Here is a 26627-nt window from a genome sequence, read left to right on the forward strand (position 1 = left end):
AGAAATAGAAAATGACTTTGGTGCCTTTGTTTTTCCTTTCCAAAGGGATACAGTGCTTTATGCCAAACAGTACAATCTCTCTGGAACACAATTACTCAATACAGGCTGGTGCAGGCACGGTGATTTCCTGACGGTAGATTACTTCCTCACTTTCCTGCTTGATAAGTTCATGCTCTTTTTTAGATTTCTATTATCGCATCGCTAACCCGCCTACTTTGGACGGGCAACTTCTCACATTGCAGGTATCATGACATCATATCCTACACAGCTGCTTTTGTCCTTACCCCTTAGCAGTGAAAGAGAGGAAGTAGAGGAAAAAAAACAAACGGTATGCGATGATACTGTAAGGCACAGCTGTCCATTTCACACCAAGCATGGCGTTCCCAGAGACGCAACATGAGTCAACATGCAAAAGCAATGCGAGTTAGAACGCCCCCGCTTCCCAGAAACCAAGCAGCACAAAGAGTAAAAGAGGGGGGGGGAAGTCTTTCCAGTCCAACCAGACCAAAACTGTGACAGTCTCCCAATACCACACACGCAGCTGGGACCAATAGAAGAAGATTGCCACATTAGTAGTACTCATAGTCAGATCTGGTATACATCGTAGCGAGGGCTTTTGAGTGCAAAATATCGTCTCCTATGGATAGGAACCACAGTGCGTGTGTGCCGACGATTATGCGGAAGGCAAGGGAGCTGAATCAGTTTTGTTCAGCATTTTGCTTCCCCCCGGAAGACAGAAGAGACAAAAGAATGAACCCGAGAGCTCGACTACAAAAGAGGCACGGGCTGTTCGGAGAAATGTGAGCGTGATGCGAGCAAACTATGATCAATACAGTACCCTCACCTCAACCCCCTCCCCCCCCCGTATTCCTTGATGTTATTTTAGGCGCCGATAATAGACCTGCTTTATATCGCTCCCACACATGCGCCTGGGTGCGTAACAGGGCAGGGGGGGATAAGGGGGTCGGCTGTTGTGTTCTCACAGTGTGTGTGGAGCTCTGATACACAAACTTCTTTTTTTCTCTCATCTAACCTGCCAGCAGGGAGCCGCACAGCCAAGGCAGGTGGAGAACAGCACTGAGAAACACACGGGCAATGTGCTACAATCAGCTGGTCTATATGTGTGTGTATTGGTATTCATGTTTATGTGCGTTCTGGGGGACTATGTTTTTTTAGCGGAGATGAGGGGTCCTGTATTGATGCAAGCCATGCCAGAGATACCAAAGAGATAGAGAACGGAAGCGACCGCCTTTTTTTTCAAACCTACCTGTGATGTTGACATCCACGATGCCAGTGCGAGTCCCGATGCTGTTGGTCGCGTCACACACATACGTGCCGGTCAGTTCGTAGGTCACCGGTCCCTTGAAGAACAGAGTGTTGTTCTTGATCTCCACCTTATCAGTTGCCAGGGAGCCGTTTAAGCTGTGGTGATAGAGAGAGAGAGAGAGGCAATAAAAAGGCAGAATTACACCAGACCACTGTAGGAAAAAAAAAAAAAAACTCTCCCAGGAGCAGCAAAGCAATTCAGGGCGCATGAAAAATACAGTCTCTAGTGCCAAACAAACCTGAATGTGTGTGTGCGAGGGTGAGATAAATACCAGAAATATTTGACAGGGCTATATTTCAGCCATCATCCATCAAGTCCAAACAAAATTATGAGGACAGGGAATCCCAGCAGGTCCAAACAGGTAAGACATAGCGGATGCCTGAGGACACAGGCTGTTTTCTTTTGGCATGTGGAATACAAAACAGACAGCGGTAGGAGGAGGGGCGGGGGCGGTGGAAAGGGGGCTTCTTCCCTCAACTACGGCGCGGCTAACATGGCTGGACTCAAAGCTCAGGGGAGCTGTCAAGAGAGGCAGCTGATCAAGCGATAAATGCAGAATCTACCAACTGCTGGGCTGTCAATGAGAACTGGAGCCCGTTTCTCCTGCCTGAGGTGTTTGTCTTCATGGTCCGCTGTATCTCTCTACCGCGTTCAGACATGCTCGTGTCCTTTGATCAGGTCAGCACACTTTGAGGTCACAGATCGTGAGCACGCAGAGCATCCATTCTATTATCTGGACAACCTTTTATAGAGCCCGGAGGCTGGAAAAAAGGTATCAAATATCGTGACAATTAGCCGTTTCCTGTTGACTTCCCCTCGATCAGCTTCATCAGCTGCTCTGAATGGATCTAGAGTAAGTGGAGCTACAAACTGTGATAATATTAAATAGCACGCTGGTGTGGCTTGAGCGTGTTGAGCTGCTGGGTGTGGGTGACATTGGTTTCTTTAAACAATACGGATGCTGCAAAGACCTCCCTCTTTCACTCCTGACCTTGCTCTCTGTCACTCTGAAATCTGCTGGTGTGCGAGAACATTAAAAACAATGTAATGCTCCATTTGTTACAGCCAGAGAAAAACAAAATGACATTACAGCAGGGTTCAATGCTATTGTATGGGTCAGAAATTGCCACCCATGTCCAGCGGGCTGCAGTACTTATGAGGTTTTTACACATGGAGGAAATAAAGCGTACTTTGGGTGGCTCTAGAGGTACTTTTTAGAAGGCATTGCAACCATTTGCTACACATATGAAAACCCTAAAACTATGTACTCTGCCGTAACTGATTCTCTAAAAATGGATGACGTGGACACTTCTGTATTTTTATTTCACAATAAATGGATTGCAATGTTATATTGTTGATGATAAAAGAAAATAAAATTTAAAAAAAAGAAATCTGCTTGCCCAGAGTAAATTTTGACTTACCCTTATACAAATGGTTTTATTAACGGTTATCAAATAACAACAAAGACCAAAGTTAATAGAGCAGTAGAGTGCTCCAGGGATGAAGTATTTTTGTAGGCCAACCAAGAAGTTGGAATCGCAAGGGTTTCCTTGACAAAAAGCCAATGGGATTTTTCCATTGGGATTATTGAAGAAAATAAGATCTGTGGCAAACAAACGTTTGTGATACTTACATGTTTAGTTCAGCAAGATAATCTTCACAAATGAACACCACTTTTATGATTTTTGAAGCATGAATGCAACCGCAAGAAGTAAAAAGCTAACTTTAGCGCAAGTATACACAACGAGGCTGTAAAGTCGGACGAATCGGCGTGATGACGTTTAGTAGTCTCATTTAGCCACTTGTTAGCAACGGCTATTTTTTAAGACACGCAAAAGCTTCGATATTCACGAGTGGGGTATTTACTGACATATTTTATATCGTAGAACAAAATGTTAAAATCTCTTCAGCTTGTGTTAACCACAGACCTTATTTCAGGCATCTAACTAAAAACTCATCGACTTCCAGATGAGGGAACCGGAAGTGCTAAAAGGCTAACTCATGCCAGGGTTTTAGGACTCATTCCTGTAGCACTCTATTGGGCAATTCTTATTGTTGAGCCCTGTACAGAAAGGCATCATTAGGTCTCACACTAACAATGGCCACACATCAAGCACTTGAGCTGCACTAAACAGGCTTTCAACAAGGCTCTCCAGTGTCAGAGGGGGAAGATACTGTCACAAGCTATATGTTAATTAATCCATCATAAAATGTCAAATGGAAACATTTGATCCATGTGTGGTTAAATTCATATTATGGGGGAACGTTTTCAGTGTAAAAAGCATAGAGGTTTTTTTTTTCATATCAATAAAGTGTCCATAGTTCAGAACAAAAGTAATAGAAAGAGCTACGGTCGAGCTGGTTTTCATCTGCCGCCTTGGCAATGCTTTTGCAATGGAGCTGCAAACAACCCTCAATACAGTATGTCACGATTCAATAATCAGTTACCTTGTGAGCCTCTATCAAATGCTGAGTTCTGCAAAGCCCAATTGATTTGCTGCAGAAATGAAAGGCTGGCGAACTGTGATTCACCACAGATCCTGAGCATTTGTATGAGACATCTGAATGTGTGTGTGGAGCCTGAGGGGCAGCGAAAATGAAAGGCTAACAAACAGCTTGAGAGGGATGCAGATTCTTTGATGACTGGCCGGCCCTGCTCGTGTGCATGCATGTGTGTGACGTGTGTGTGTACGGACGAGGGGCTGGGCGGGGGGACTCAAGGACACTATATCCATCAACCAGCCATCCCCATTATAAACTGCACGATGGCGTGGAGGCGGCTTTAAACTTGAATGCATAAAAAACAGACGGTACATGCTTAAAGGCCTGAATGCAAAAATTTTATTGTAAGGGCTGTCAATCTATTAAGATATTGAATCGCCATAAAATGCATGATTGTCCATAGTTAATCGCGATTAATCACAAATTAATTGCACATTTTTATCTGATCAAAATGTACCTTAAAGGGAGATTTGTCAAGTATTTAATAATCTTATCAACATGGGAGTGGGCAAATATGCTGCTTTATGCAAAAGTATGTACAGTATATATGTATTATTGGAAATCAATTAACAACCAAAACAATGAAAATATTGTCCAGAAACCCTCACAGGTACTGCATTTAGCATAAATAATATGCTCCAATCATAACATGGCAAACTGCAGCCCAACAGACAACAACAGCTGTCAGTGTGTCAGTGTGCTGACTTGACTATGACTTGCCCCAAACTGCATGTGATTATCATAAAGTGGGCATGTCTGTAAAGGGGAGACTCGCGGGTACCCATAGAACCCATTTACATTCACATATCTGGAGGTCAGAGGTCAAGGGACCCCTTTGAGAATGGCCATGCCAGTTTTTCCGCGCTAAAATTTAGCGCAAGTTTTGAGCATTATTTAGCCTCCTTCCTGACAAGCTAGTATGATATGGTTGGTACCGATGGGTTCCTGAGCCCGCTACAACCTCTGAAAAATTGATTGCGTAAATGTGTTAAAGAAATTAGTGGCATTAGAATCGCATTAACATTGACCGCCCTAGTTATTGTTATTCATAATCGGGTCTAATAAGACAATTTACATTGGCGACAGGCAACTGATTAAAAGAGATTCAAATAATCATTAAAAGGAGAAACTGACACTGATTTCTGGACTTCAAAATAAGTAGCATTAAAGGACAGAGTCTTTAATCACACATCCATCTGTTGAAAGTGTTTTCATGTTTAGTGTGAGGCTTCATTGTCTTTGAGGAGCCGCAGACAACATATGCAATATTTACTAACTGCTTATGTTAAATAAAAGGGGCCATAAAACTGACTTAAATCTAATTTAAAAGGTGCATTAGGCTATCTGTTGGTGAATTGAACCAACAGCTCCCTTACGGTGGCCTTTAATCGACATGAATAATAGAATCATATTTTCACAGTAGAGATAAGTGTGCTAGCTAATCAGAGTGGAGTTTGAGGTGATCACACTGCAAAATGCAGCGATAACCATACTACTGCTTTCTTATTTAAAGAATCGTGAAGGGAGAGGATGTTGGAAAATTGCTTTTCAGGGAAAGAGAGAAAAAAAAAAAAAGCTAAGTCTGAAATCTTAGCACACAAGTAATTGAGTTATTTGTGATCATAAACAACTCTTCTTCCCCCACATAGTATCTTTGTTGTGCCCACTGAAGACTACACTTAAAACAGACTGACAGACTCAGCAAATGAGCACGGCGAGTGAAGAATGCCCTACAAACAAACATCTCAAAAACAAACAATAAAGTTCAAATAGGGAGTGTCCTCTTTTTAGTCGAGTCTGTTAATTCAGCGCAGCTCCCCATTAACCCATTTATTTGTGAAATAGCTCCGGCATTGTGCTCCAAGAAAAATAGTTTTCAAGGATTGTAGTAGTGTACGCCAAGGCTTTGTGCACACTCCACACAATGCAGGGAAACGGAGGAAAAGTGTGAAAAGTGTGAATGCAGATAGCTGCTCCAATAAACCAAATTAATTCGAAAAAAAACCAATACAAACGTATGATCTCATTGAATAAGATAATCAATAGATTGTCTATAGAAACAATGTATCAGAGATATTAAAGGGGCTCTATGTAAGAAACAGAAATGTAACCTGTGCCCGTTGAGTCAACAACAAGCCAGCGTCCTGTTGCTCTCGCTTGTGCTCGCACTACTTAGACGCGAGCAAGCATTGATCACACGGCAGTAATGTGAGCTTATCTGTCCAATAGGAATTTTGACAGCTCAGGGTCTGTTTTTGATACCCAAAACCGAACGAAGGTCCATCCATGAAGCGAAGGCGCGGCCGATGTTGATCCTAGTTTCCCCCCCCCGACGTCGGTCATATTCCTGTTTTGCAAGACGGGCTTCACTAGATACAGTATAACCTTTTTGTGCTTCCGTGGAGTTTGTGTTGGAGTCTGAGTTGTGGTGGGGGGCTGGTCGTTTGTTGGCGTTAATGGACTCCAGTTCTAATCAAATGTTATCTACGGCTAATGCCGAGACTACACAATATCAGCCCGATTATAGCCCGACACGGCCGTCGTAGGGGATCGGGAACGATAAATGAGTGTCGTGTGCGAAAATTGATCCTCTTATCTCGTTGAGCGTGTCATAGTACACGACAACCGACGCCACGTCTGGGACGCCCCAAAACACCCCGAGGAAAAGTCTAGCCTGTCAGAATTTTTCGTCTTGACACGCCTAGTGTGACATCTCCAACGACGTGTTCCTTTGCACTGACCAATCAGGTACTCTCTTCAGCACGCATTCGCAGTCAGGTCACTTGGTAATAAACAAACATGGAGAAAAGGAGGAGGGATGCAGAGTTTGCTGCTGTCAGGTGGGACAACCAAACTGACGAACAATTCATTGAGTTGTGGCAACTGTACCCCCCTACTGCCTATTTAACGTTTCGTCAAGGGATTACCATGACAGAGTCAAAAAAGACAAATGTTGGCGAGAAATAGCGGAAGCACTTCATCAACCGCCTCCCCAATGCCGTCTGAACTCACGCACGATCGTGGAATACGACGTGCCACGATTGGTTGTGGTCATACGTGTAGTCTTGGAGGGAACCCAGAAAGTCGCGGAAGGTCTCATTTTTTAAGTTAGGTTACAACCTGTTCACACACAATAAAAAACAATCAAAAGAAGGTTTATACGAGTAAAATCTTACATACAGCCCCTTTAATATTTATTGGATTTAGGTACACTTCTCCTGTGTGTGTTTGTGTTTAACTGTGATGCAATCCTGCCGGCCTGTTCCGGATCCTTCCGTCACAGCCTTGTGCTGACCTCCACAGTGGAGCCCAGGGGAACCTTCACAACAGATTTGGCATCTCATTTTCAGTGCAGCAATAGCCGTCCCCTCCTATCTGTCAGCACAGTGCCCTCGTCTTTCTAGATCACATCTCTTCACCCTCCTCCTCCTCTTCTCTCCCTATCTCCCTAAATCTCACTTTGCCTCTGATAAAAAAAACTAAAAAAAAAAAGAAAACACAAGCAGGTCAAATCTTCTCTATCTTGTCGTCTTCCTTTGCCTCTGTGTGTGTATATCAGTGTTTCTGCCCTGCGAGCTGAATCTATGCATAAAAAAAGGAAAAAACTCCCCGTGCCTCATTAAAATACAACAGTGGCCCGTAGAGTAGATACAATGAGGGCACAATGGTCTATTAATCCACATCCACTCAAGTCCGGTGACATATTTCTCAACCCAGCCTTCACCGAGCAATTACACGACAAATTGCCACATTTATCTCTCAATTTTACCGTATAATGCTTTCATTTAAAAACAGCGATACGCTCACAAAAAAGTTGATTTATATTCAAAACAGCTGCACCAACTTTGTTTTTTTCAATTTTATTTTGCATCCGACATCAGTTTGATCAGTGCAAATTACAGCAAACAATTCTGCATTCTAGTCCTTCCATGTCTCTGCGCTTATATGTTTAAACTACATCATTTCCGCAAGACCAACTTCCACGCAATTACTCAAAGCAGATCAAACCCGAGGTTATTTGGCGATTCCCCGAGGCCTTGAAAACATGTTTGTATCTCTTCTTGCTCATGTATTTGCAGTGTTAGTCTCCGAGGCAGAAAAACACTGATGTCAGCCCCGCGGTATGCCGGCCTAATCCACAGCTCCTACTCCGGCTTTCAGTTTCAGCCCTCTCCTCTGTGCGTCGGGAGACAAACCGCTGCCTCCTGTGCCCTCCAGAGAACACAACAGCACTAACAATGACGCTTTCTTACCCCCCCTCTACCTGCATGCCGGTCCTCAGACTTCAAAGCGAAACCCCAAAAGCAAAAGCAAAGCGTGTTTCTGTTTGCATTTATCTCCCAGTATCTGTGACCATCAGGCAGATAGGGGTGTGTGTTGCAGCAGTAATAGGACCATTGTGCTCTGCCTCGGGTCCAAGTCTTATCTTCATTACACGTTTTATAAACAAACAAATAAACGGAGACACATTTCTGGAGAGGATGAAGGGAGCTGGTGTGTTTTTATCTTTGAAGATTACTTCCGTGTATATATATATATGCCTTGAAACAAATGCTGGAAAAGAGCAGTTTCTATTCTATAAAATTGCTTTTCTGTGCTTTAGTAAGCCATCCACAAAAACACTTTTTTTATCAGTCAGAAACCTAACGTGAGAGAAACAACACGTAGCAATGCTGTCTTGTCTACTGAGCCTTAAGGGGTTTTGTTAGGGTTTAGTCAGACTCACAGTTTCCACTGGTAGATCGTGACAGGGGGGTTAGCATCAGCCCTGCAGGTCAGCTGGACATTCTGACGGTTCATGTACCAGTTTCCATCAAAGCCCTCGATCTTCACCTGAGGTTCGTCTGCAAGGGAGGCACAACGAAGTCAGTTCATTCCTTCACAACGTAATCCAAAAACACTGTTGTATCACTGTACCGTATACCTCTGTTGAAGCAGCTTCACTATTGCTAAAAACGTTTGAACAATTTTCCCACACTTTTAACACTTTATTACTTTTTAACATTACTGTATTATACGGTAAATACTGTTAATAAGTATAGTATGCCATAAAAAGTCCTAAAAAAGTCATTGTATAGCATGCAATAAAAAAAGTCCTAAAGAAAAGTCATAGTATGGTATGTCATAAAAAGTCCTAAAAAAATTCATAGTATGGTATGTCATAAAAAGTACTAAAAAAGTCACAGTATATGCAATAAAAACGTCCTAATAAAATCATAGTATAGCATGCCATACAAAGTCCTAATAAAGTCATATTATAGTATATCATCATTTATTATTTTAATAGTATTTTCTCAGTGAGAGTCTGGTGCATACTCAGCAGCTCATTTGCTTTTTCTCTTAACTTTGTACAAGCAGAGAGGTTTCTGAGCTGTGTTTGCAAAAGGACCTTGTTTACTGTAAACTATGGTGATCAGTTTACTCTAGCAGGGAACAAAAACATCAAGCATGAGAACATGAAATCCTGGTGAAAATAAGTTCAACACAACCTGCTCATTTAAAAGGAAAAATACTTTTTTAGTTTGTTTGTTAAAATCTGTAAAAAAAAAAACAACAGTAGCTTTAATAGAGCAGATTCTTACATTGCACGTTGAGCACCACGCTGTCTGTGATCCTTTCCTTCTGGTACGTCACGATGCACGTGAGCTTCTGCTTGTGGGTCTCGCGGCTCGGCACCACCACGTAGTTGCTCCGTACCGTCACCGTCCCGTTTTGGTTGCGAGTCTCCTGGAAAGTGGCCTCGCCTCCCTTCAACCTGGTGTCCCACTTGATCACGCTTGGGGGCTTCCCATTGGCTGACACGCAAGTGGCGACGGTCATCTTGCGTTTTGTGGCCCTGGCCACGATCGTGGGCGTTGTCAAGGTCATGCGTGTCATAGGCCGAGCTGTGGAGGAGAGACGATGAAGCAATGAAATTACTTAAAGCTCATTAAACAGAGATTTTCCATATAACTACGGTGTCTAATTTTGTCTACCTCACCTACAATCAGCTAGTCAAAGTAACTCCAGGGATGAGAGATGAAAACAGTGTTGTAGCTCCAATCTTTCCTTCCTTAAAGCCAAAGCAGTTGTCAAAGCTCTCACAGATGTAGAACCCTCTTGCCTACCCAAATGCACAGTCATCCAATTTGAATACTTTGCGAGTTGCCAATTAGCAATCTACTCTCAGTACATCAAAAGGCAGGCTTGAGCTTGAGCGAATGCGCGACTGAAAGAGATACGCCGTGAAGAGGCCTCTTTGAACGCTGCCGGTCGGTTATCTGCACACAGGTTCCTAACGTTCGCTGAGCTGCAGAAGCCTAAAAAGACCTGGGAGGCTCAGTGACACAAAATAGGGGACTCAGAGCTGACAAGAATCTCTGGCAACGGGGACTACTTAAGCCAAGTGCCTTTTTTCTTTTACTGGGACCTAATGGAAAACACGCCAACACTTAATTTCTAATTAGATGTCTAATCAGAGTCAGCGCCCAACCTTTTCAAAGCTGCCTCTTGCCAAAATAAACTAGGCGCTCCTTTTCTTTCCCCCCCACAAGATGAGATTATTCAAGCCAAATTACACACTCTGAAGTGGTCTTATTGATTTCCGTCTCACCTGCCATTTTTTATTGACTGCTCTCTGCAGCGGTTTCCTATTTTTTAAAAACCACAAAGGCCAGCGTGAGGCTGAAAACGACACGTCACCCCCTCAACGCTGAACATTGTGTACACAACAAGGCCCTCGATGGAATGACTCAGCCGTGACGTGACGGTCGGCGGTGCCGTTTACCAATCCCAGACTGGGAGTTTGGACTGTAAACAACGTGATTATAGCAGCAAACAGAGAGACAGCACCTGGTTTGAGGTGTTTCAGAGCTACTCAACCCACTTTACAAAGAAAGTCTGTGGCGATGTAACACTGAAGAGCAGAACTGTAAAAGTGTTTTCTTTCAGCCTTTTACTGAAAAGGAAGATGTCAGTTTGACCCTGTGTGAGAAAAAAAATGTTCTCTTTCTGCCTCAAATCGCAGAGAAACCAAATTTAGGTGACAGGTTTTACATCCCTTCTGACTTGCCCTACAACAAAACAGTTTTTTTGGCTTGAAACATACTGATTAGGGCTGTCAATCGATTCAAATATTTAATCGCAATTAATTGCATGATTGTCCGTGATTAATCGCAAATTAATTTTATCTGTTCAAAATGAACCCTGAGGGAGATTTGTCAAGTATTTAATACTCTTATCAACATGGCAGTGGACAAATATTCTTGCTTTATGCAAATGTATATATATATTTATCATTGGAAATCAATTAACAGCACAAAACAATGACAGATATTGTCTAATGCCCTCACAGGTACTGCATTTAGCATAAAAAAACTTGCCCCAACCTGTATGTGATTATCATAAAGTGGGCATGTCTGTAAAGGGGAGACTCGTGGGTACCCATAGAATCCATTTTCAGGTCCCCTCTGAAAATGTTTTCCTCGCCAAAATGTAGTTTGGAACATTATTCAGTCTCCTTCGCGACAAGCTAGTATGACCTCATTAGTACCAATGGATTCTTTAGTTTTTTTAGTTTCATATGATACCAATATTTTCACTCTAGCTTTAAAACTCGCTCGTTTAAGAAATTAGTGGCATAAAAATAATTTTGCGCCAACACTTTATTTTGGCGTTAACTTTGACAGCCCTAATATTGATATATACTTGATTCAGGGAAACACATACACAATCTGTTCTGTACGATTTCAAACAAAGATGGACTTTGTTCTAAATCAACTGGAAGCTTGAAAATGACCAATTCCTGACCAGGGCATCTGGGTGCCAAAGTAATCAGGTTGTGGCATTGAATGTGGATGCATTTTCTTATTTCACTGTCCAGTGAAAAACATGCGTCTCCAAATTTGGTGATTTTGAATTTTTCAAACAAACGGAAGGATCAACTATTCATTTCTCCAACTTCTTAAGATAAATATACAATTTAAAACCTCATTTGATTTTGGAAAAAGAATAAATCATTGTCACAAAGCTGAAAACAACAACACGTGTCGGGCTCACGTCATCAATGACATTCCTGAAAAATGCTGATCCAACTTGTGAAGAGTCAAGCCTTTAAAGTTTTAAATTTCCTGATTTCACAAGGCTGAAATTTAGATTTGAGCCAAAAAAACATTCAAAACATGAGCTGCATGTGCAACTGCTGAGTCCATGGAAGAAAAATCAGATTTAGATAAAAAAAGAAAAGAAACTGCACGATTACCATAAAGATTATATTACTAAGATTTAGATCTGAAAAAGGGGGACTTGGTTTTTCACTAAAATACAAGGTTTAGCCAGTTTTAACTTTCAAATAACAGCTGTTTTAAACAGAAAACAAAATATCAATAATCTCTAAAATTATAACATTTCATTTAGGGATGCACCAATACCAGTATCAGGTATCGGGTCCGATACTGTGCTCATGTCCTCGTACTCGCAAAACAGCTCCGATACAACGGCACAGATACCACTTTACTTTCACTCCACCTCCCCGACGGTGCGGGCGAGACGGGCCGGTTGGCCCGCTGGGCCGGGATCCCACCTCAGCTGGCGCGCGCCGGCCCTCACTTTCATTGCGCCACGGGGTTTTGCTTGCACCCTCTAGACTCCTTGGTCCGTGTTTCAAGACGGGTCGGGTGGGTTGCCGACAACGCTGCAGACCCCTTGCGCCTTTTACGTGGGCCGAGCCCCGCCCTAGGGGGCAGCCCACCCCGGTCGACAGTCGCACCAGGAGCAGGGGTCCCCGTCCCTCTCCGGCCTTTCCAAACCTAGAGCCGGTCGCGGCACACCGCCTCGTATGCGGGACTCCCCAGCCTGCCGTGTGTCGCTCACCCCCTCCAGCTGGCTGTTAACGAGGGTCTTTTGGCACAGAGAAGTACTCGTATCGGTACTCGGTATCGGCGAGTACTCAAATGTAAGTACTTGTACTCGGTCTGCAAAAAAGCGGTATCGGTGCATCCCCAATTTGATTATTAGTTCTTACCAAATACGGTGAGGTTGACCATGTTCTCCCGGTTTCCCGCAGGAAATGTGGTATACTCGCAGATGTAGGCAGCCTCATCAGACAGCTGCAGGTTAGAGAACACGATGGTGGTGTCCTCCAGCGAGGGCGTGCGATGGCGAACCGCCGCCTGCTTGAAGCTGACCCGCTCCTTGAAGGGCGGCAGGACGGACACGCCCAGGGCCGGGTTGGCTATGGCCACGTTCTGCTTGGTTCCGTTAAGCAGTTTCTGCCAGGTGACTTGAGAGATCTTCACCGGCGGGTTGCTGTTGATGAAAATGCAGCTTAGCTCCACTTGTGAACCCACGAAGCCGGACTTGCTGGAGTCCATCTTTACCATCTGCCCGCTGCCAGCTAGAAGAAGTAACAGACAGAGAGAGAAAAACAAAAAAAACATTTAATTACGATTAACAAGTGTCCAAAGCCGAGCAAAGCGCTCCAGTCAATAGCAAGTACATGCACTGAAAGTCAAGGAGTCGATGCAGCCACCTAGGTAGTACATGCACGCACAACACTCGGTCATGGATTCAGCCACACACTCGCCATATGCTACCGAAGCTGCTCCCTACATATCAGTTTAAAGAGTTGGTACAGTACATGGTGGTGGTTGTGTGTAAAAGCTGGGGGGAGGGGTTATATACATAATGGGCACATCTATACAACCCTGTCTTTGTCCATGAGGGCACTGTTTCTGATGAGATGGAAGGGCTGAGCGAGAACCAAGGCATCACTAATGAATGAGTACAAGGGCAGCGAGCTGGAGCCAAGTCATCGTCTGCTACCCCCCCCCTCCGCCGACCCAGCAACACAGCAGCTAGCCCATTGTAATTTTAATTACTTTTTACTCACAAATACTTCAATGACTGCCCGGAGCTCCTATTAAAAGAAACAATGTGGAGTCCTGTGTAAGCACTCAAAAACAACGAGAACACACACATTATCTATAGAAAAAAGCCAGCAATTATGCCCCTCTCCCCTTCTATCTGAGCCTGGGGGAGTTTGGTAAAAAAAAAGGTCAATTAGCAAGGACGGACCTTCTGTAAACTCGCCTGTGGTTTAGTCTTTCATGCATATGCTGACCTCTTACGAAACTCAAGTGTAAACCTCCCTTCTTCCTCGTGCCCCTCGGCTTTTTTACTTGATGCATCACACGTCTACATCCTGGCATTATAGCTGTCCCCTTTCAGCCCGCCTGATTTTATCCAGTGCAGGGGTGATTAAGAATTGGGTGGCTGTGGCTCAGAGGTAGAGGGCGGGTCGCCCACCGATCGTAAGGTCGGCGGTTTCGATCCCCGGCTCCTCCGGTCCACAAGTCTAAGTGTCTTTGAGCAAGATACAAAACCCCAATTTTGTCGAGGGCTTTGCCGTCAGTGTGTGAGCGAGTGTTTCGATTAGATCCTGATGGGCAAAGTTGGCACCTTGCATGGCAGCCTCTGCCATCAGTGTGTGACTGTGTGTGTGAATGGGTGAATGCTGACATGTAGTGTAAAGCACTTTGAGTGGTCTGAAGACTAAAAAAGGCAATATATAATGCAAGTCCATTTACCATTTACTCATCAGTAAATCCTACACACTGTCCCTTTAAGAAACTGGAATTTAGTCTTTTTTTCTGAAACAAATACTCAAACCGATTATTAGATTATCAAAATAGTTGGCAATTAATTTACTAGTTGACACTTATACTCATCTCTAAGTTCCTTACTAAGCAAATATGACAAACCCTCTGCAACTTCCAGCTCCTCAAAAGTGAGGATTTGCTGCTTTCCTCTGTTTTGTATCATAAACCAAATATTGAATATATGAAATTAATATTTGTTGGTCTATTTTATGGACTAAATAAAGAATAGATGAATTGCAAAAATAGATCAACAGATGAATCAGTGTTGAAAATAATTGTTGCGGCTCTTCTTCCAGCTCTCGTCCTTCCTTCAATCTAAATCTTAATTGCAGAAAAAACAACTGCAACGTTCAATCACACCTGATCTGGTCTTTGAAAGGACTGTAATCTGAACAGATGTGTCATTGAGCTGCTGCTGCGGGGCTCCAGCATCCTGTTGTCTTCCACACATCTCTCTCTTATCTCATCCTCTGATTTATGTCCCTTTCCAGGTGAAGTCTGATGATGTCCCATTTCCTGGTCCGACAACCCCCTGGCTGGGCCTGTATTTACAACCAGCCACAGCTATAATTATCTCCCATGGATAGACGAGGGACCCACAGGAAGACAAGCCTGAAAATCCCCCCCCCCCCCGTTAATCACACTGGACTCATAAAGCCACCAGTGAATAAAGTCATAAACAGAGAGGAAATATGTTGTGGCCTCAAGTGGAGGACTGGGGCCTACACACATGCCACACAAACGGAACGGCTCTTTAGCACTGAGTAACGGCGTCACAATGATGGATAATCGGCGTGCTCAGAGATAAAGTTTCCACAGGGGGCTTTAAAATGTGTACGAATGTGAGAGAGAGAGATCCATTTATGTATACACCCACTGAATACGATATCTGATGGAGTCTATCTTCAACTATACATGAATCTGAAGCAGAGAGGAGGTTGGAGTTGTGCGTGCACGGCTGTCAAACTGTCTAAGCAGCGACTGCTCTTATAAAAACTGTAGGTAGTCAGCCGAAAGGACACCAGGGCACAATACGAGCACGAAGAGAGGAAATATTTGGCGCAGACTGTGGCTAGAACACCATTAAAGATGAACAATGTGTTTTCTTTCCATCTTCCGCGGCGGGCGCGCAAACTCTCGAGTTGAATGGCTTTATGCTGGAAAAGTGGCGTGTTACGAGAGAAAGGCAATTTCTATCCATTGTTATATACTCTGGCTCAAGTACCGCCTCCGCTGCCTACATCAAATCATATAAAAAAAAAACAAAGCGACAACCTTTTTGAAGTTACTGAGCACACATCATCTTTCATTTCCTTCTGACCACATTGCTCTATAGAGATTTAAACTTGGGGGGATTTGACGATGACAGATTGATTCGCTAATACAGTTTGACAGGGAGGACGGGCAACCTTGTCATCCGTACCTTGAGGAACACCTGTGTCCTTGTGCACCTCGGGGGCCAATGCTTTAACTCCATTTTATCACAGCTCAGATTACCAGTCGTGGCAGCTATCGTGTGCTATTTTCATAAAACTGCAAACACAATTTACTGTGTGACAACACTAGTTAAAGTTTAATCTTAAGGTGAGGTGAGCTGTGTGTGTGCAGGAGGGCTGTATAAACTCATACCTGGCCAGACCTCGCCCACTCCACTGCTAAAACAATACAGGTAGGGGCTGGCTGTGTGAAAAGCTGCAGCCCCTCCCTCCCTCCCTCACTCCCTCCCTCCCTCCCTCCTTTCCTCACTCTGCCCTTCCTCCTTTCCAGTCTTCCCCCACTCCGGCTGAACCAAACAAACAGCAGCTCGTACAAATGGAAACCAGAGGAATAGGCATAATTACACAGCCGCAGAGCCCAAATCCCCTCCGTGAAGGACCGGGGGGGGCGCCCACGGGGACCCCTTTCACTCAAGGACTGGAGGAGTCCTTGGCTAAGCACACAGCAGAGCTGTAATTACAGACTAAACCACGGAGCGGCAAAGCCATAGAAAGAGCTGAGCCACATACACGCAAGAGGCATTAAGAAGGTAGATTTTGTGAGAGTTAGGATGAGCCAGTGATGAAGAAACAGAGGAGGAAGAAAAAACATGATAGTGGAGATGCAGAAAAGACGAGAAGGAGACTAAAAAGGAAGGAGATGTAGGGAGGTGTGCTACAGGTTTGAGGGCAGCTAACATTGTCGCTTGTGCTGCTTTGTTCTAACAATGACAATAAGGTGACTTGGGGGCCTCGGGGGGCATTCACGCTCTAATACACCTGAGGCTAGACTCTGCCTCGAGAGTTGCCAGTGGAGAGAAGAGCCCTATTTCTGGAAGGAAAAAGCAATAGGACAAACAAAGTGAACCCAAGCTGGCAGAATATAAAAAAAAAAAACGAGTGGTTTGATTCACACCAGGTGAGCTGACTTGGATCAAGGGGGACATAAGGGGCACTATTAAAACAGCTGCTACACCGTCTGGCCCGGCACTGATAGCAAGAGGCTCCCAAGGCCGCGGCACAGAGCTGTACACAGAACATTCAACTGTGAAAAAGATCTGGCCCCGTCAGGCAGCAAGGAAAAGCATGTGCTTTGTGTTGTCTGCATATGGCACGTTGGACTATGTCCTGCACTAAGTAACAGCCCTCAGTCAAATGGGCTTCCTATGGGGTGTGGGGCAATATCCAGGAAAACACAGACCTGCAGGGCAATCGTCAATGCAAAGGTAGGCAACACCCGGGTCTGAGAAGTGAAGCCAATGCAGAAGTGACTTAAACTTACATTCTTTTTTAATAGCCAGCAGGGGGTGACTCCTCTGGTTGCAGAAAGAAGTCTGATGTTTATGAGGAAATGAGCCTACTTCTCTCTTGATTTATTACCTCAGTAAACATTGTAAACATGAGTTAACGGTCTCAATCTCTAGTTTCAAGTCTTCTTCAATACAGCATGATGTTCATTTAGTAAATGATGGTCCCATTTAGAGTCAAATAGACCATAAAGCAGGGGATGCTTTAGGGCGTGGCTACCTTGTGATTGTCAGATAGCTACCAGGACACTGTCTGGTCTGGGAGTTGTCCGTGTTTTCATCTTAGAACTTTAACCCTTTCACAGCGTGTTTTCTGTTCATGAAAATTAACTGCAACATTTTGGTCACCTTAAAAATGTCTTATTCAGCGTTTGGTTGTACTTAGCTCCACCCTCTTATGTCACTTCTGGTTGCAAAAACCAAGATGGCGACGGCAAAAATGACGGACCTATATACAGTCTATGGATCTGATCACAAAAGCTGAGGGTTGAATGTGTTTAAACCGTAGACTGCATATAAGAAGTGGACATAGTCATCCTGACTTTGAACATTGGTTTGTGGACTGCCGTTTTGAATCCTCGAGTTTGGCATCTTGGCCGTCGCCATCTTGTTTTTTTGCAACCAAGTGACATGAGAGGGTTTAGCTGAGTGAAACCGACACAATGACATTACAATTAACTTTCATGAACTGAAAACACACCCTGAAAGGGTTAAAGTTAAGACGAAAACACGGACAACTCCCAGACCGGACAACGCCGTGGTAGCGACCTGTCAATCACAAGGTAGCCCCACCCTAAAGCATCCCTTGCTTTATTGTCTATTTGACTCTAAATGGGACCATAATTTACTAAATGAACATCATGCTGTATTGAAGAAGACTTGAAACTAGCGATTGAGACCATAAACTCATGTTTACAATGTTTACTGAGGTAATAAATCAAGTGAGAAGTAGGCTCATTTTCTCATAGACAACCAGAGGAGTCGTCACCTGCTGGCTTCACTTTCATAAGTGGAGGTGGCCGCCTGGTTTAAATCAATTGTATCACCCGCACGGGGAAACAAATATGAAAAACAAGCTTGATTCCTTTCTGTAACAAATCAAAAATGAATGAGAAACATGACATTAACATTTCATATTTGCTTTTTGTCTCTGCTGCAGAGAGAGAGAAAAAAGATGTGATTAAAGTTTCAACACCAAATATACTACATTCATCCATCTGTTTAATCCCAGATATTCCTCAGTACAATGTAAAACCAGACCTTGCTCTACAATAACACCATAAAACCCGAAATTGAAAACCAGGGCCCCTCCCCTAAAGCCTAGGAAGCTTCTCTTCCATAAAACAACTGCTACTTGGCAGCTCATCTCGCAATGGATATGTAACACTACACTATTGTTTGTTTTTTTCTTCTCTGAACTGGCCCACAACCAACAATATTTCAAAAGACAATTATTGGCTCATTTACCATTGCTTGGGCCAAGCTCGTCCAAGAGAAATCCATTTGTGCCTGAGTCAAATACAGTTCAGAATAATTCACCCCTAGCTGCTGCGATGTGAGGAAGGCAAAGATTAAATGGGACTCGATGCATATTTTAGAAGAGGCACTCATTAATGTCTTCTATTTAAAGCTGCACACTGTCAGTCCCAAATGGCATCGAGATGTCGACGTTTGAAGTTTGGAGACTTCAAAACCCAGAAAATGTGTAATGCGGTGTCATTAAACTGCACCCTTCTCGGACCTAAATGTCGTCTTCTTGGGCCTTTAGGGGAGGAGAGAGTGAAGAGTTTCCATTTCCACTGACTGGGCTGAGCAGCTCTCTCTTGTGTCTTCCTGTAGACGGGGAAGATTCCCTGCTGCTGTCCAACCCTGACACTAAGATTGAATTCAAATAGTTCAAATCTGTGACTTCTCAGTTTGTAGAGGTACTACAGTCTTGTCAACAGCTAGCGTTGCATGGTATATCGATACAGCGGCTGAACATGCCTCGCTCTGAGCTGGTGTCTCTATCAGCAGAATTTGACCGGCTCAAATTACCGGTTAAATGTACCGATAACATTAGATTCACCATCTTTTCTGAATCTGTCCAAGCATCTCCTGTAATTCGGCAAACACACAATCCACCAAAGAGCACGTGTTAAAGTATTATTTTACCGTGTGTCTCAGTAACGTGAAATGGACGGAGAGCAGGAGCAGTCTTTTCTCTCATCAACTTCTCACAGAACTTCATCTGAATTTATTATCCTTTTGTGGGGTTTTGTTTTGGAAGCCTCTCGCCGTCTTCCGTGCTGCAGTACCATTCTCCGCCTGAACTGTTACTGACACAGCGGCGGGTGCTATTTTTTAAAAGAAAAGCCTTATTAAACACGGTTTAATATGTGATATCAGAATCAGAAATACTTTGATCCCTGGGGCGAAATTACAGTTAATATATAAAATATAAAATGAACTATCAAAGAAATCACATATACTTAACTAATAATAATAATAATAATAATAATAATAATAATAATGATAATAATATTTTATATAGTCCTTTTCAAGAAACTCAAAAACACTTTACATAGCTAAAATGATCATAAACAAGGACATCATAATAAATAAAACACACAACATTATAGTATAGTAAGTATAGGGGACATCAGATTACTGCATGCCATTTAATTTTTTTAATGAATACATTTTTACATTTTTGATAAATAAAAAAAAAGAAAATTAAGTTCCATGTTCTGTCGTCTATTATTCTATCACTTTTTCTGATGTTTTAGATTTTCGTCGTGATATCATTTCAGTATCCGTATCGAGATATTTAGGCAGGATATCGTATCGAAGTCAGAATTTTGGTATTGTGACAACACTATCAACTGCAGCTCCACTCAGCAGATAAATGAGGCGTGTTTTGGTATAAACTTGTTGCCAAATGCAGATTTAAAGCTTGAAGACACATCATCTCTCCGTGCTTGATATGTTTTTGGTTGCTCCATTGTTCCTTAAGTGGGATGCTGGTTAGATAAAACATGGCTTGAGCCACTCGGGATAATGACTGTTTAATGCAGTCCCAGTTCCCACGGCGATGCCACAGGCCTCTGTGCTCCCCCTATTCATGACCACACATGGGGTGTTCAAAAGGGGGAGTCCAAATCTTCTGTCTCATACACACACACACACACCCATTAGTAGTTTGTTTACTCCCCTTGGTGGAACATTTTTACTTTTATGGAGCTCAACCAGTGGCATTTTGCTGATATCAACAGATAGAAGTGCTTTTCAAATATGCATTATAAAAGAAATGATTAGGGGATGACTGGGAGCTATCTCGCTGGAGAATTTAATACATCCAGATAGCGCACTTCATTTAGCAGCAGCATAGTCTATGTTTAATGTTGCTTTTTGTTGAGCGTGGCCATTCAGGGTGTTTCGAAGCAGTATGTGTCAGACAAATTTGTTTTAATCTACACTCAGACACTATTTGATGGTGCATCAGCTGGGTCTCTTGGGTAAACACTGGTGTACCTGCCAAACCAGCTCTCTTTACCCTCCGTCTCCCCGAGCAAACATTCAACTGCAGAGGCAAGCGAAACCCCCGCTGGAACAGATGGATAGTAGACCTGTTCCTAATTTTCCACTATGTAGTTCAAATTTGAAATATATATAATATATATATAATAGTCTTTTGTACAACATACTCGCTCATTGAGGACAATGTAACATCTGCTAAGCTGTAAATGTTAATGATTATCTGGAATATTTATTATGTTGGGCGACTTCCCAATCTGGGAATTGCTCCACGAAAGGCGCCGTGCATTTCATTTTCCCAATGGGTGTTTTGTTTGGGGAGCGTAACGGCCCGAGCGCCGCGGCACGGTAGTCGTGTGTTTTCAACACGGGTTATAAAATAACAACTTTCAGGTCGACGGCGCGTTGCATCGGCCAGTCAACCGTGCGCACCAATCCTCACCTAATGTAGCTGTGCATCCGTTGTTTCTGAGGCAACACGAGGTTCAGAGCACACACACACACACACACACACACACACACACACACACACACACGCCACCCTCGAGCTGCTTTAAGGCGTTTCAAATGTCAAGGGGATGCATCAGTTCGCCTGCAACGGAGCTTCTCATCTTATTTCAGCGTGATAATGACTCATCCATGAATGAAACACTGGAAAACGCCGCCACTCCATTTTGTTATCAGACTATTTCAAAGAAGCAAACATAGATGACACAGTGGAGTATGTTATGCCCTTTTTTGGGAGCCTCTTACTATCATCATTGAATTTAATATATACAGTTGGATAGCAGAGCCTGTGGATTTTCTGTAATTAATGCTTTTTTTTTTTTTATTATGGTCTAACGGGAAATATGCTAGAAGTAATCTGGGATTTGAGTTGTCTTTGACCGCGGCAATGACAAATAAAGCTGGACCAAAAATAAAATCATGCTTTTGCCCTAGAGAGAGAGGGGAAGAGAGAGAGAGAGAGAGAGTATAGTAGGTATCCAGTGTAAACACAGAGCTCTGACCCTCCTCCTCCTGACCCTCCTCCCTCCCCCCTGCAGCTTAACTAAACAAGGCCACCACGGTTTCGGTTCTACGACACAAAATAAACAACGCTGACGTTACTCGACCAAACGGCGAGATGACATCACCCACTGATACCAGATAGCGAGCAACTGTCAGTAAACAAAAGGCCGAGTGCAAGTGAACAGGAGGGAGAGTCCCCCCCCCCTCTACCTGGTAAATGAATGACTGTAACCGTTACAGTTGTGCTTGTTTGACTGAAACTAAAGGGGGGGAACCAGGGCACAGATCCAGGTAGTGAGAGTGTCAAAGTGTGGGATCAGAAATGAAATGTTGTGGTTACGAGAGCTATAACAGCTGAGATAATAACGTGCTTTATGAGACAGATCTCAAGCCAAGACGCTGGGGAGCACTTACACGGACCAGACAATTAGTCAACAAAGCATCTCATCCGCAGAACGGGCTCGGCAGCGCACGATGATGGTTATATTTCAATAATGCAAAAGTTTTCCCGGGCTCTCGAACAAGGGGCAGCTGTCTGATGTCTTCATAGGATAAGAGACGATCAATAAATAAAGAGGGGGGGGCCACAGGCATTACAGTCTCAGACGTGCAGAGCCCCGACGGCTGCAGGTACAGGCTCAAAGCGTGGAGGAGTTAAGGGGTGGTGGTGGGGGTGGGGTTGCATAAATGCGATGTAGAGGATTTCGGGGAGTTACGGGGGAGGGTAAGCAGTGAGAGAGACACGCAGTGGGTCAGACGCAGTGAGCAGATTATAGCACTCAGGATATTAAAGCGGAGAAGGGACAATGCTGCAGGCAACACACCTCCCGTGGAAATCTCGGCATTAGCGCAGGGTGACACAGAGGCTACGTGCACACTTCTTTTGACACGGTCGACAACAATAACAGCAGGAGCATGCTTCTGCTCGTGCCCTCGGGTTAGGATGCGACCCTCGTGGGAAAGGTCAGAGATGATAAGACTGAAGTCTTCTTAATAGGACAGCACGAGGAGAATTCATTTAGATCTACATTCATTTGACATTTACAAGGTGGACTAAGGTTCCCTGAAGCTCACCTGACATGCCACCTAAAAGAAACAATGCACATTAAGTGAAGATACACAAGCAAACCTTGGTCTGCATCACTTCACTTGCATGAATCTGCTGAAACAATCAATCATTGACAGAAAAAAAAGATCAATTTTGAGTATCAATTAATCGTTCAAGACTCTTATGAAGCAAAAATGCCAAACATTTAATGGTCCACCTCCCCGGTGTGAGGATTTATTGCTGTTCATATCATTTGATGTCTTTGGGCTTTGGACTGTTGGTTGGATAAAACATGCAGTTTGAAGACATCTGCTTGGGCCTGGGGAGACGGTTATCAGGTCATTAAATGGGGCGTTATCTGTGGTTATAAGCCTCGTAGATGTGGGTCAAAAGGGGCCTATTCCACCCTCTAGTAGGTTTTAAGATCAATTCACATGGGCGATCACTGAAAGAAGGAATAAAAGACGACGACAGCGACTTCTAGTGACAGTGTCATGGTTTGGCTCTAAACGCAGTAATCGTACTCTGGTGAGGTTCGTTTGGGCGGTTGTAAACGCAGTAATCGTTCTCTGGTGAGGAGTACATTGACCCACATTTATGAGGTTTATAATGACTGACAACGCACATTTAATGAGCTGATAACAGTCAAATCGGGTGGCATTTTTCACTATCATCTGACATTTTATAGATATATGTGAAAAATATATGACTGAATAATTGTAATCAAAATAATTTGATAATTATAATAAATAATATGTAATAAAAAATAATAATTTGTCGCAGCCCTAATCCCTGCTGGTTGTGCCGGTTGCTCATTCTGTTTGCATGAGTCAGTATTAATGCTGTTTATCAAACTATGAACCACAAACATCACTGAATATTTGCATTGGACAATGAAGCCCACAGGATTATCTAGAAGAATGCTATTGGAGTGGGACGTATATATGCTGGGGGTGGTTCAGTCTGAGCCAGCACCACAGCAGCACCCCCATACCTCTGTTCAGCACTCAGCAAATACGGCATGAAACGCATAGAAAGTCCTGCCAAAAAGTGCTGAGAAAGAGTCTGGCCCCGGACAACCATGCATGACAAATCCTTCTCTCACACCATCTGTTCCATTGTCCACAAGTAAAGATAAGTCTTGCATAGAGTACACACACTGAATACTTGCATGTGATAATACCGAGCAGTTGTGTTGGATACATTATGAAACATTACGATTTCAGAGAATCAAACAACTACTCAGCTGAAACTGGACGATCAATTATTGGCTGCACATGAGGAAGGAAATGGACGTGATGTGGGGAGGCCTTCTGCGGATGGGTGTAAATCCATACACCCCATGGAAAGTTGACCTTTAGAAATACTCAGCCAGAGCATAGAATATTGTTTTTGTCATGTGACCTGTGTTGACCTTTACTGGGGGAGTTTTTCTGCCTTTTTTTTTTGACAAAGGCCAGCTGATATCTTCCAGGCATGCAGGAGGGAGAAAGCCTATAGGTCCAGTAGCGAGAAGCCCCGTTGCATGACCAGTGGCTTATTAAACCAAGAAAGGAGAATCAATATTTGATTAGAGTCACTTGTGATTTTTTTAAAAACATTTTCCACTACGCAAGCGGCCTCCAAAGATTTCTTGAAAGAAATGAACGTTGTGCATATCATACATTTTTAAAGACTCGTGGAACAAAATAAATAGAAGAACCGGCTGTCATCAAAGTGCATCTCTAATTGTGGTGGGGGACACAAACAGGACATCAGGGGCAACGTGCACACGGCTCTGCTTGTTGTTTGCTGTGTTGCGCCGAGCCTTTTTTTTTCTCCAGCACTGCTGGCGCGGGCCATTTATACAGCGGCTCCATTAACATATAGGAGAGGGAATTCACACTCCAGCTGGAGTGGGCAGTGGGCTGAAGCCCCAGTCCGCTATCAATTAACAAGCACACTTAGTATGTGTCTGGGTCACGGTCGCCATGGGACTCTGACAAATGCCGTGCATTGGGTCAAAACAAGTGTTGTCACAATGGCATATCTTTAGCTGATTACCAGCCCCTCGTATCACACGGAATAAAAACAACATCTCATGCAAACTGAAAGCAATAATATAAGCTCACCAGCAGCGTCGACCCTAATGCCGTAACGAACCAGTCATCTCTATACACGTGTAGAAGGAATTAAGTACAAATAAACACGATTATGAATTTTGCCCTGCAGTCACATCATTTAGGCAAGGATTAGTCTCCTGTTTTCACCACTGGAGGAATGGATGTGCACAGTTACTTAAGCTGATAAAGTTAGACATGCTACACTTATTCTACCCTCTGAACATGTTATCTTATCTTGTTATTTAAATCATTTTTCACATTAGGGCTGTCCCGGTGAAGGAATTTCCCCTGCGGTGATAATGATTGGCTCAACAGCTACAATATGCGGTATTATTGCAACTTTTTTTTTTTTTTTTGCTAATTACTTTATTTAATCTGTATAAATAAACTTTATTGTTAGGCTACTATTAATATATCATCGCTTTATAAATGACAAAGATGACAATTTAAAAACTAAAGTAATACTTGTTTATTGTTAAATGCAGAACACAGAAGGGCAATGAGGTGCAGCTTTGGTTGCATCTGGTTGCTACGATACGGAATATCAAAATGTCGGCACGAGGTAGAGTACACGCCGGTCTGTAGAACACGTAAGATGTGACGGTTGGTCATTGTGGAGTTTTTGCCCAAAGTTGAAAATGTTTCAACTCTTGGCGACCAGAAAAAAAACACCATCCGTTCAGCGCTCAGCGGAGAATAGACGCTCAGCACCGCATCACACCGCTGGTGTTTGTAGCAAAGTGTGAAATGTGTCGCTTCCATTGCAAAGAATTCACAAAAAAGATACAAAGAGAAGATACAGGAATCATATGAAACTATAAAACCTAAGGAATCCATTGGTACCAACCATGTCATACTAGCTTATTACAAAGAAGACTAAATAACACTCCAAAGTTGCGTTAAATTTTGGCGAGGAAAAACTGACACGGCCATTTTCAATGGGGTCCCTTGACCTCTGACCTCCAGATATGTGAATGTAAATGGGTTTTATGGGGACCCACGAGTCTCCCCTTTACAGACATGCCCACTTTATGATAATCACATGCAGTTTGGGGCAAGTCATAGTCAAGTCAGCACACTGACACACTGACAGCTGTTGTTGTCTGTTGGGCTGCAGTTTGCCATGTTATGATCTGAGCATATTTTTACATACATTTGCATAAAGGAAGCATATCTGTCCACTCCCATGTTGATAAGATTAAATACTTGACAAATCTCCCTTTAAGGTACATTTTGAACAGATGTGACTCATTTGCGATTAATCGCGATTAAATATTCTAATCGACCGACAGCCCTAAAAAAACGGGAGCGGTTGCTTGCCATCCCCGGCGTTTATTACGAAAGCCCTAATTCACATGCACATTTTTAATGGGCATTCTTTGCTGCAGTTTAACCGAGACATCCATCGCACGGTCACCAGGCTTTTTGTTCGGCATCGTTTTGCCCTGAATGCTCTGTAACCTTGACTCCCAACTGACACAGAAGTTACAGTAGAAGAACAGCAAGCATGACATGTAAACAAAATGACAAGATTGATGCTAACATGTGGCGGAGATGGCTACATGGGAACACGCAGCATTTTAGCATAAATGTTGGCTTCGGGCCTTTGCCAAATTCCCCCCTTTTCTCATGTGTGTTTTGATCATAAACCTCTATGAAACCCAGCGGTTCTCGGCAGAACTCCGAGACCGGGGCTGAACCA

General features: G+C 43.4%; 1 protein-coding gene across 4 annotated transcripts in view; it reads right to left on the reverse strand.

Moving 5' to 3' along the window:
- Window positions 1–26627, reverse strand: part of nectin1b (nectin cell adhesion molecule 1b) — a 241540-nt gene that overhangs the window by 158553 nt on the left and 56360 nt on the right. For all 4 annotated transcript variants that reach the window (XM_037776019.1, XM_037776021.1, XM_037776022.1 and 1 more), the window contains exons 2-5: window positions 12831–13202; window positions 9412–9714; window positions 8556–8673; window positions 1268–1422 (exon numbers count right to left, since the gene is read on the reverse strand). In XM_037776019.1, coding sequence (XP_037631947.1) covers window positions 1268–1422; window positions 8556–8673; window positions 9412–9714; window positions 12831–13202 — 948 coding nt within the window. The remainder of the gene's footprint in view (window positions 1–1267; window positions 1423–8555; window positions 8674–9411; window positions 9715–12830; window positions 13203–26627) is intronic.

Source organism: Sebastes umbrosus, chromosome 7, assembly GCF_015220745.1.
Source record: "Sebastes umbrosus isolate fSebUmb1 chromosome 7, fSebUmb1.pri, whole genome shotgun sequence".
Classification (NCBI taxonomy): domain Eukaryota; kingdom Metazoa; phylum Chordata; class Actinopteri; order Perciformes; family Sebastidae; genus Sebastes; species Sebastes umbrosus.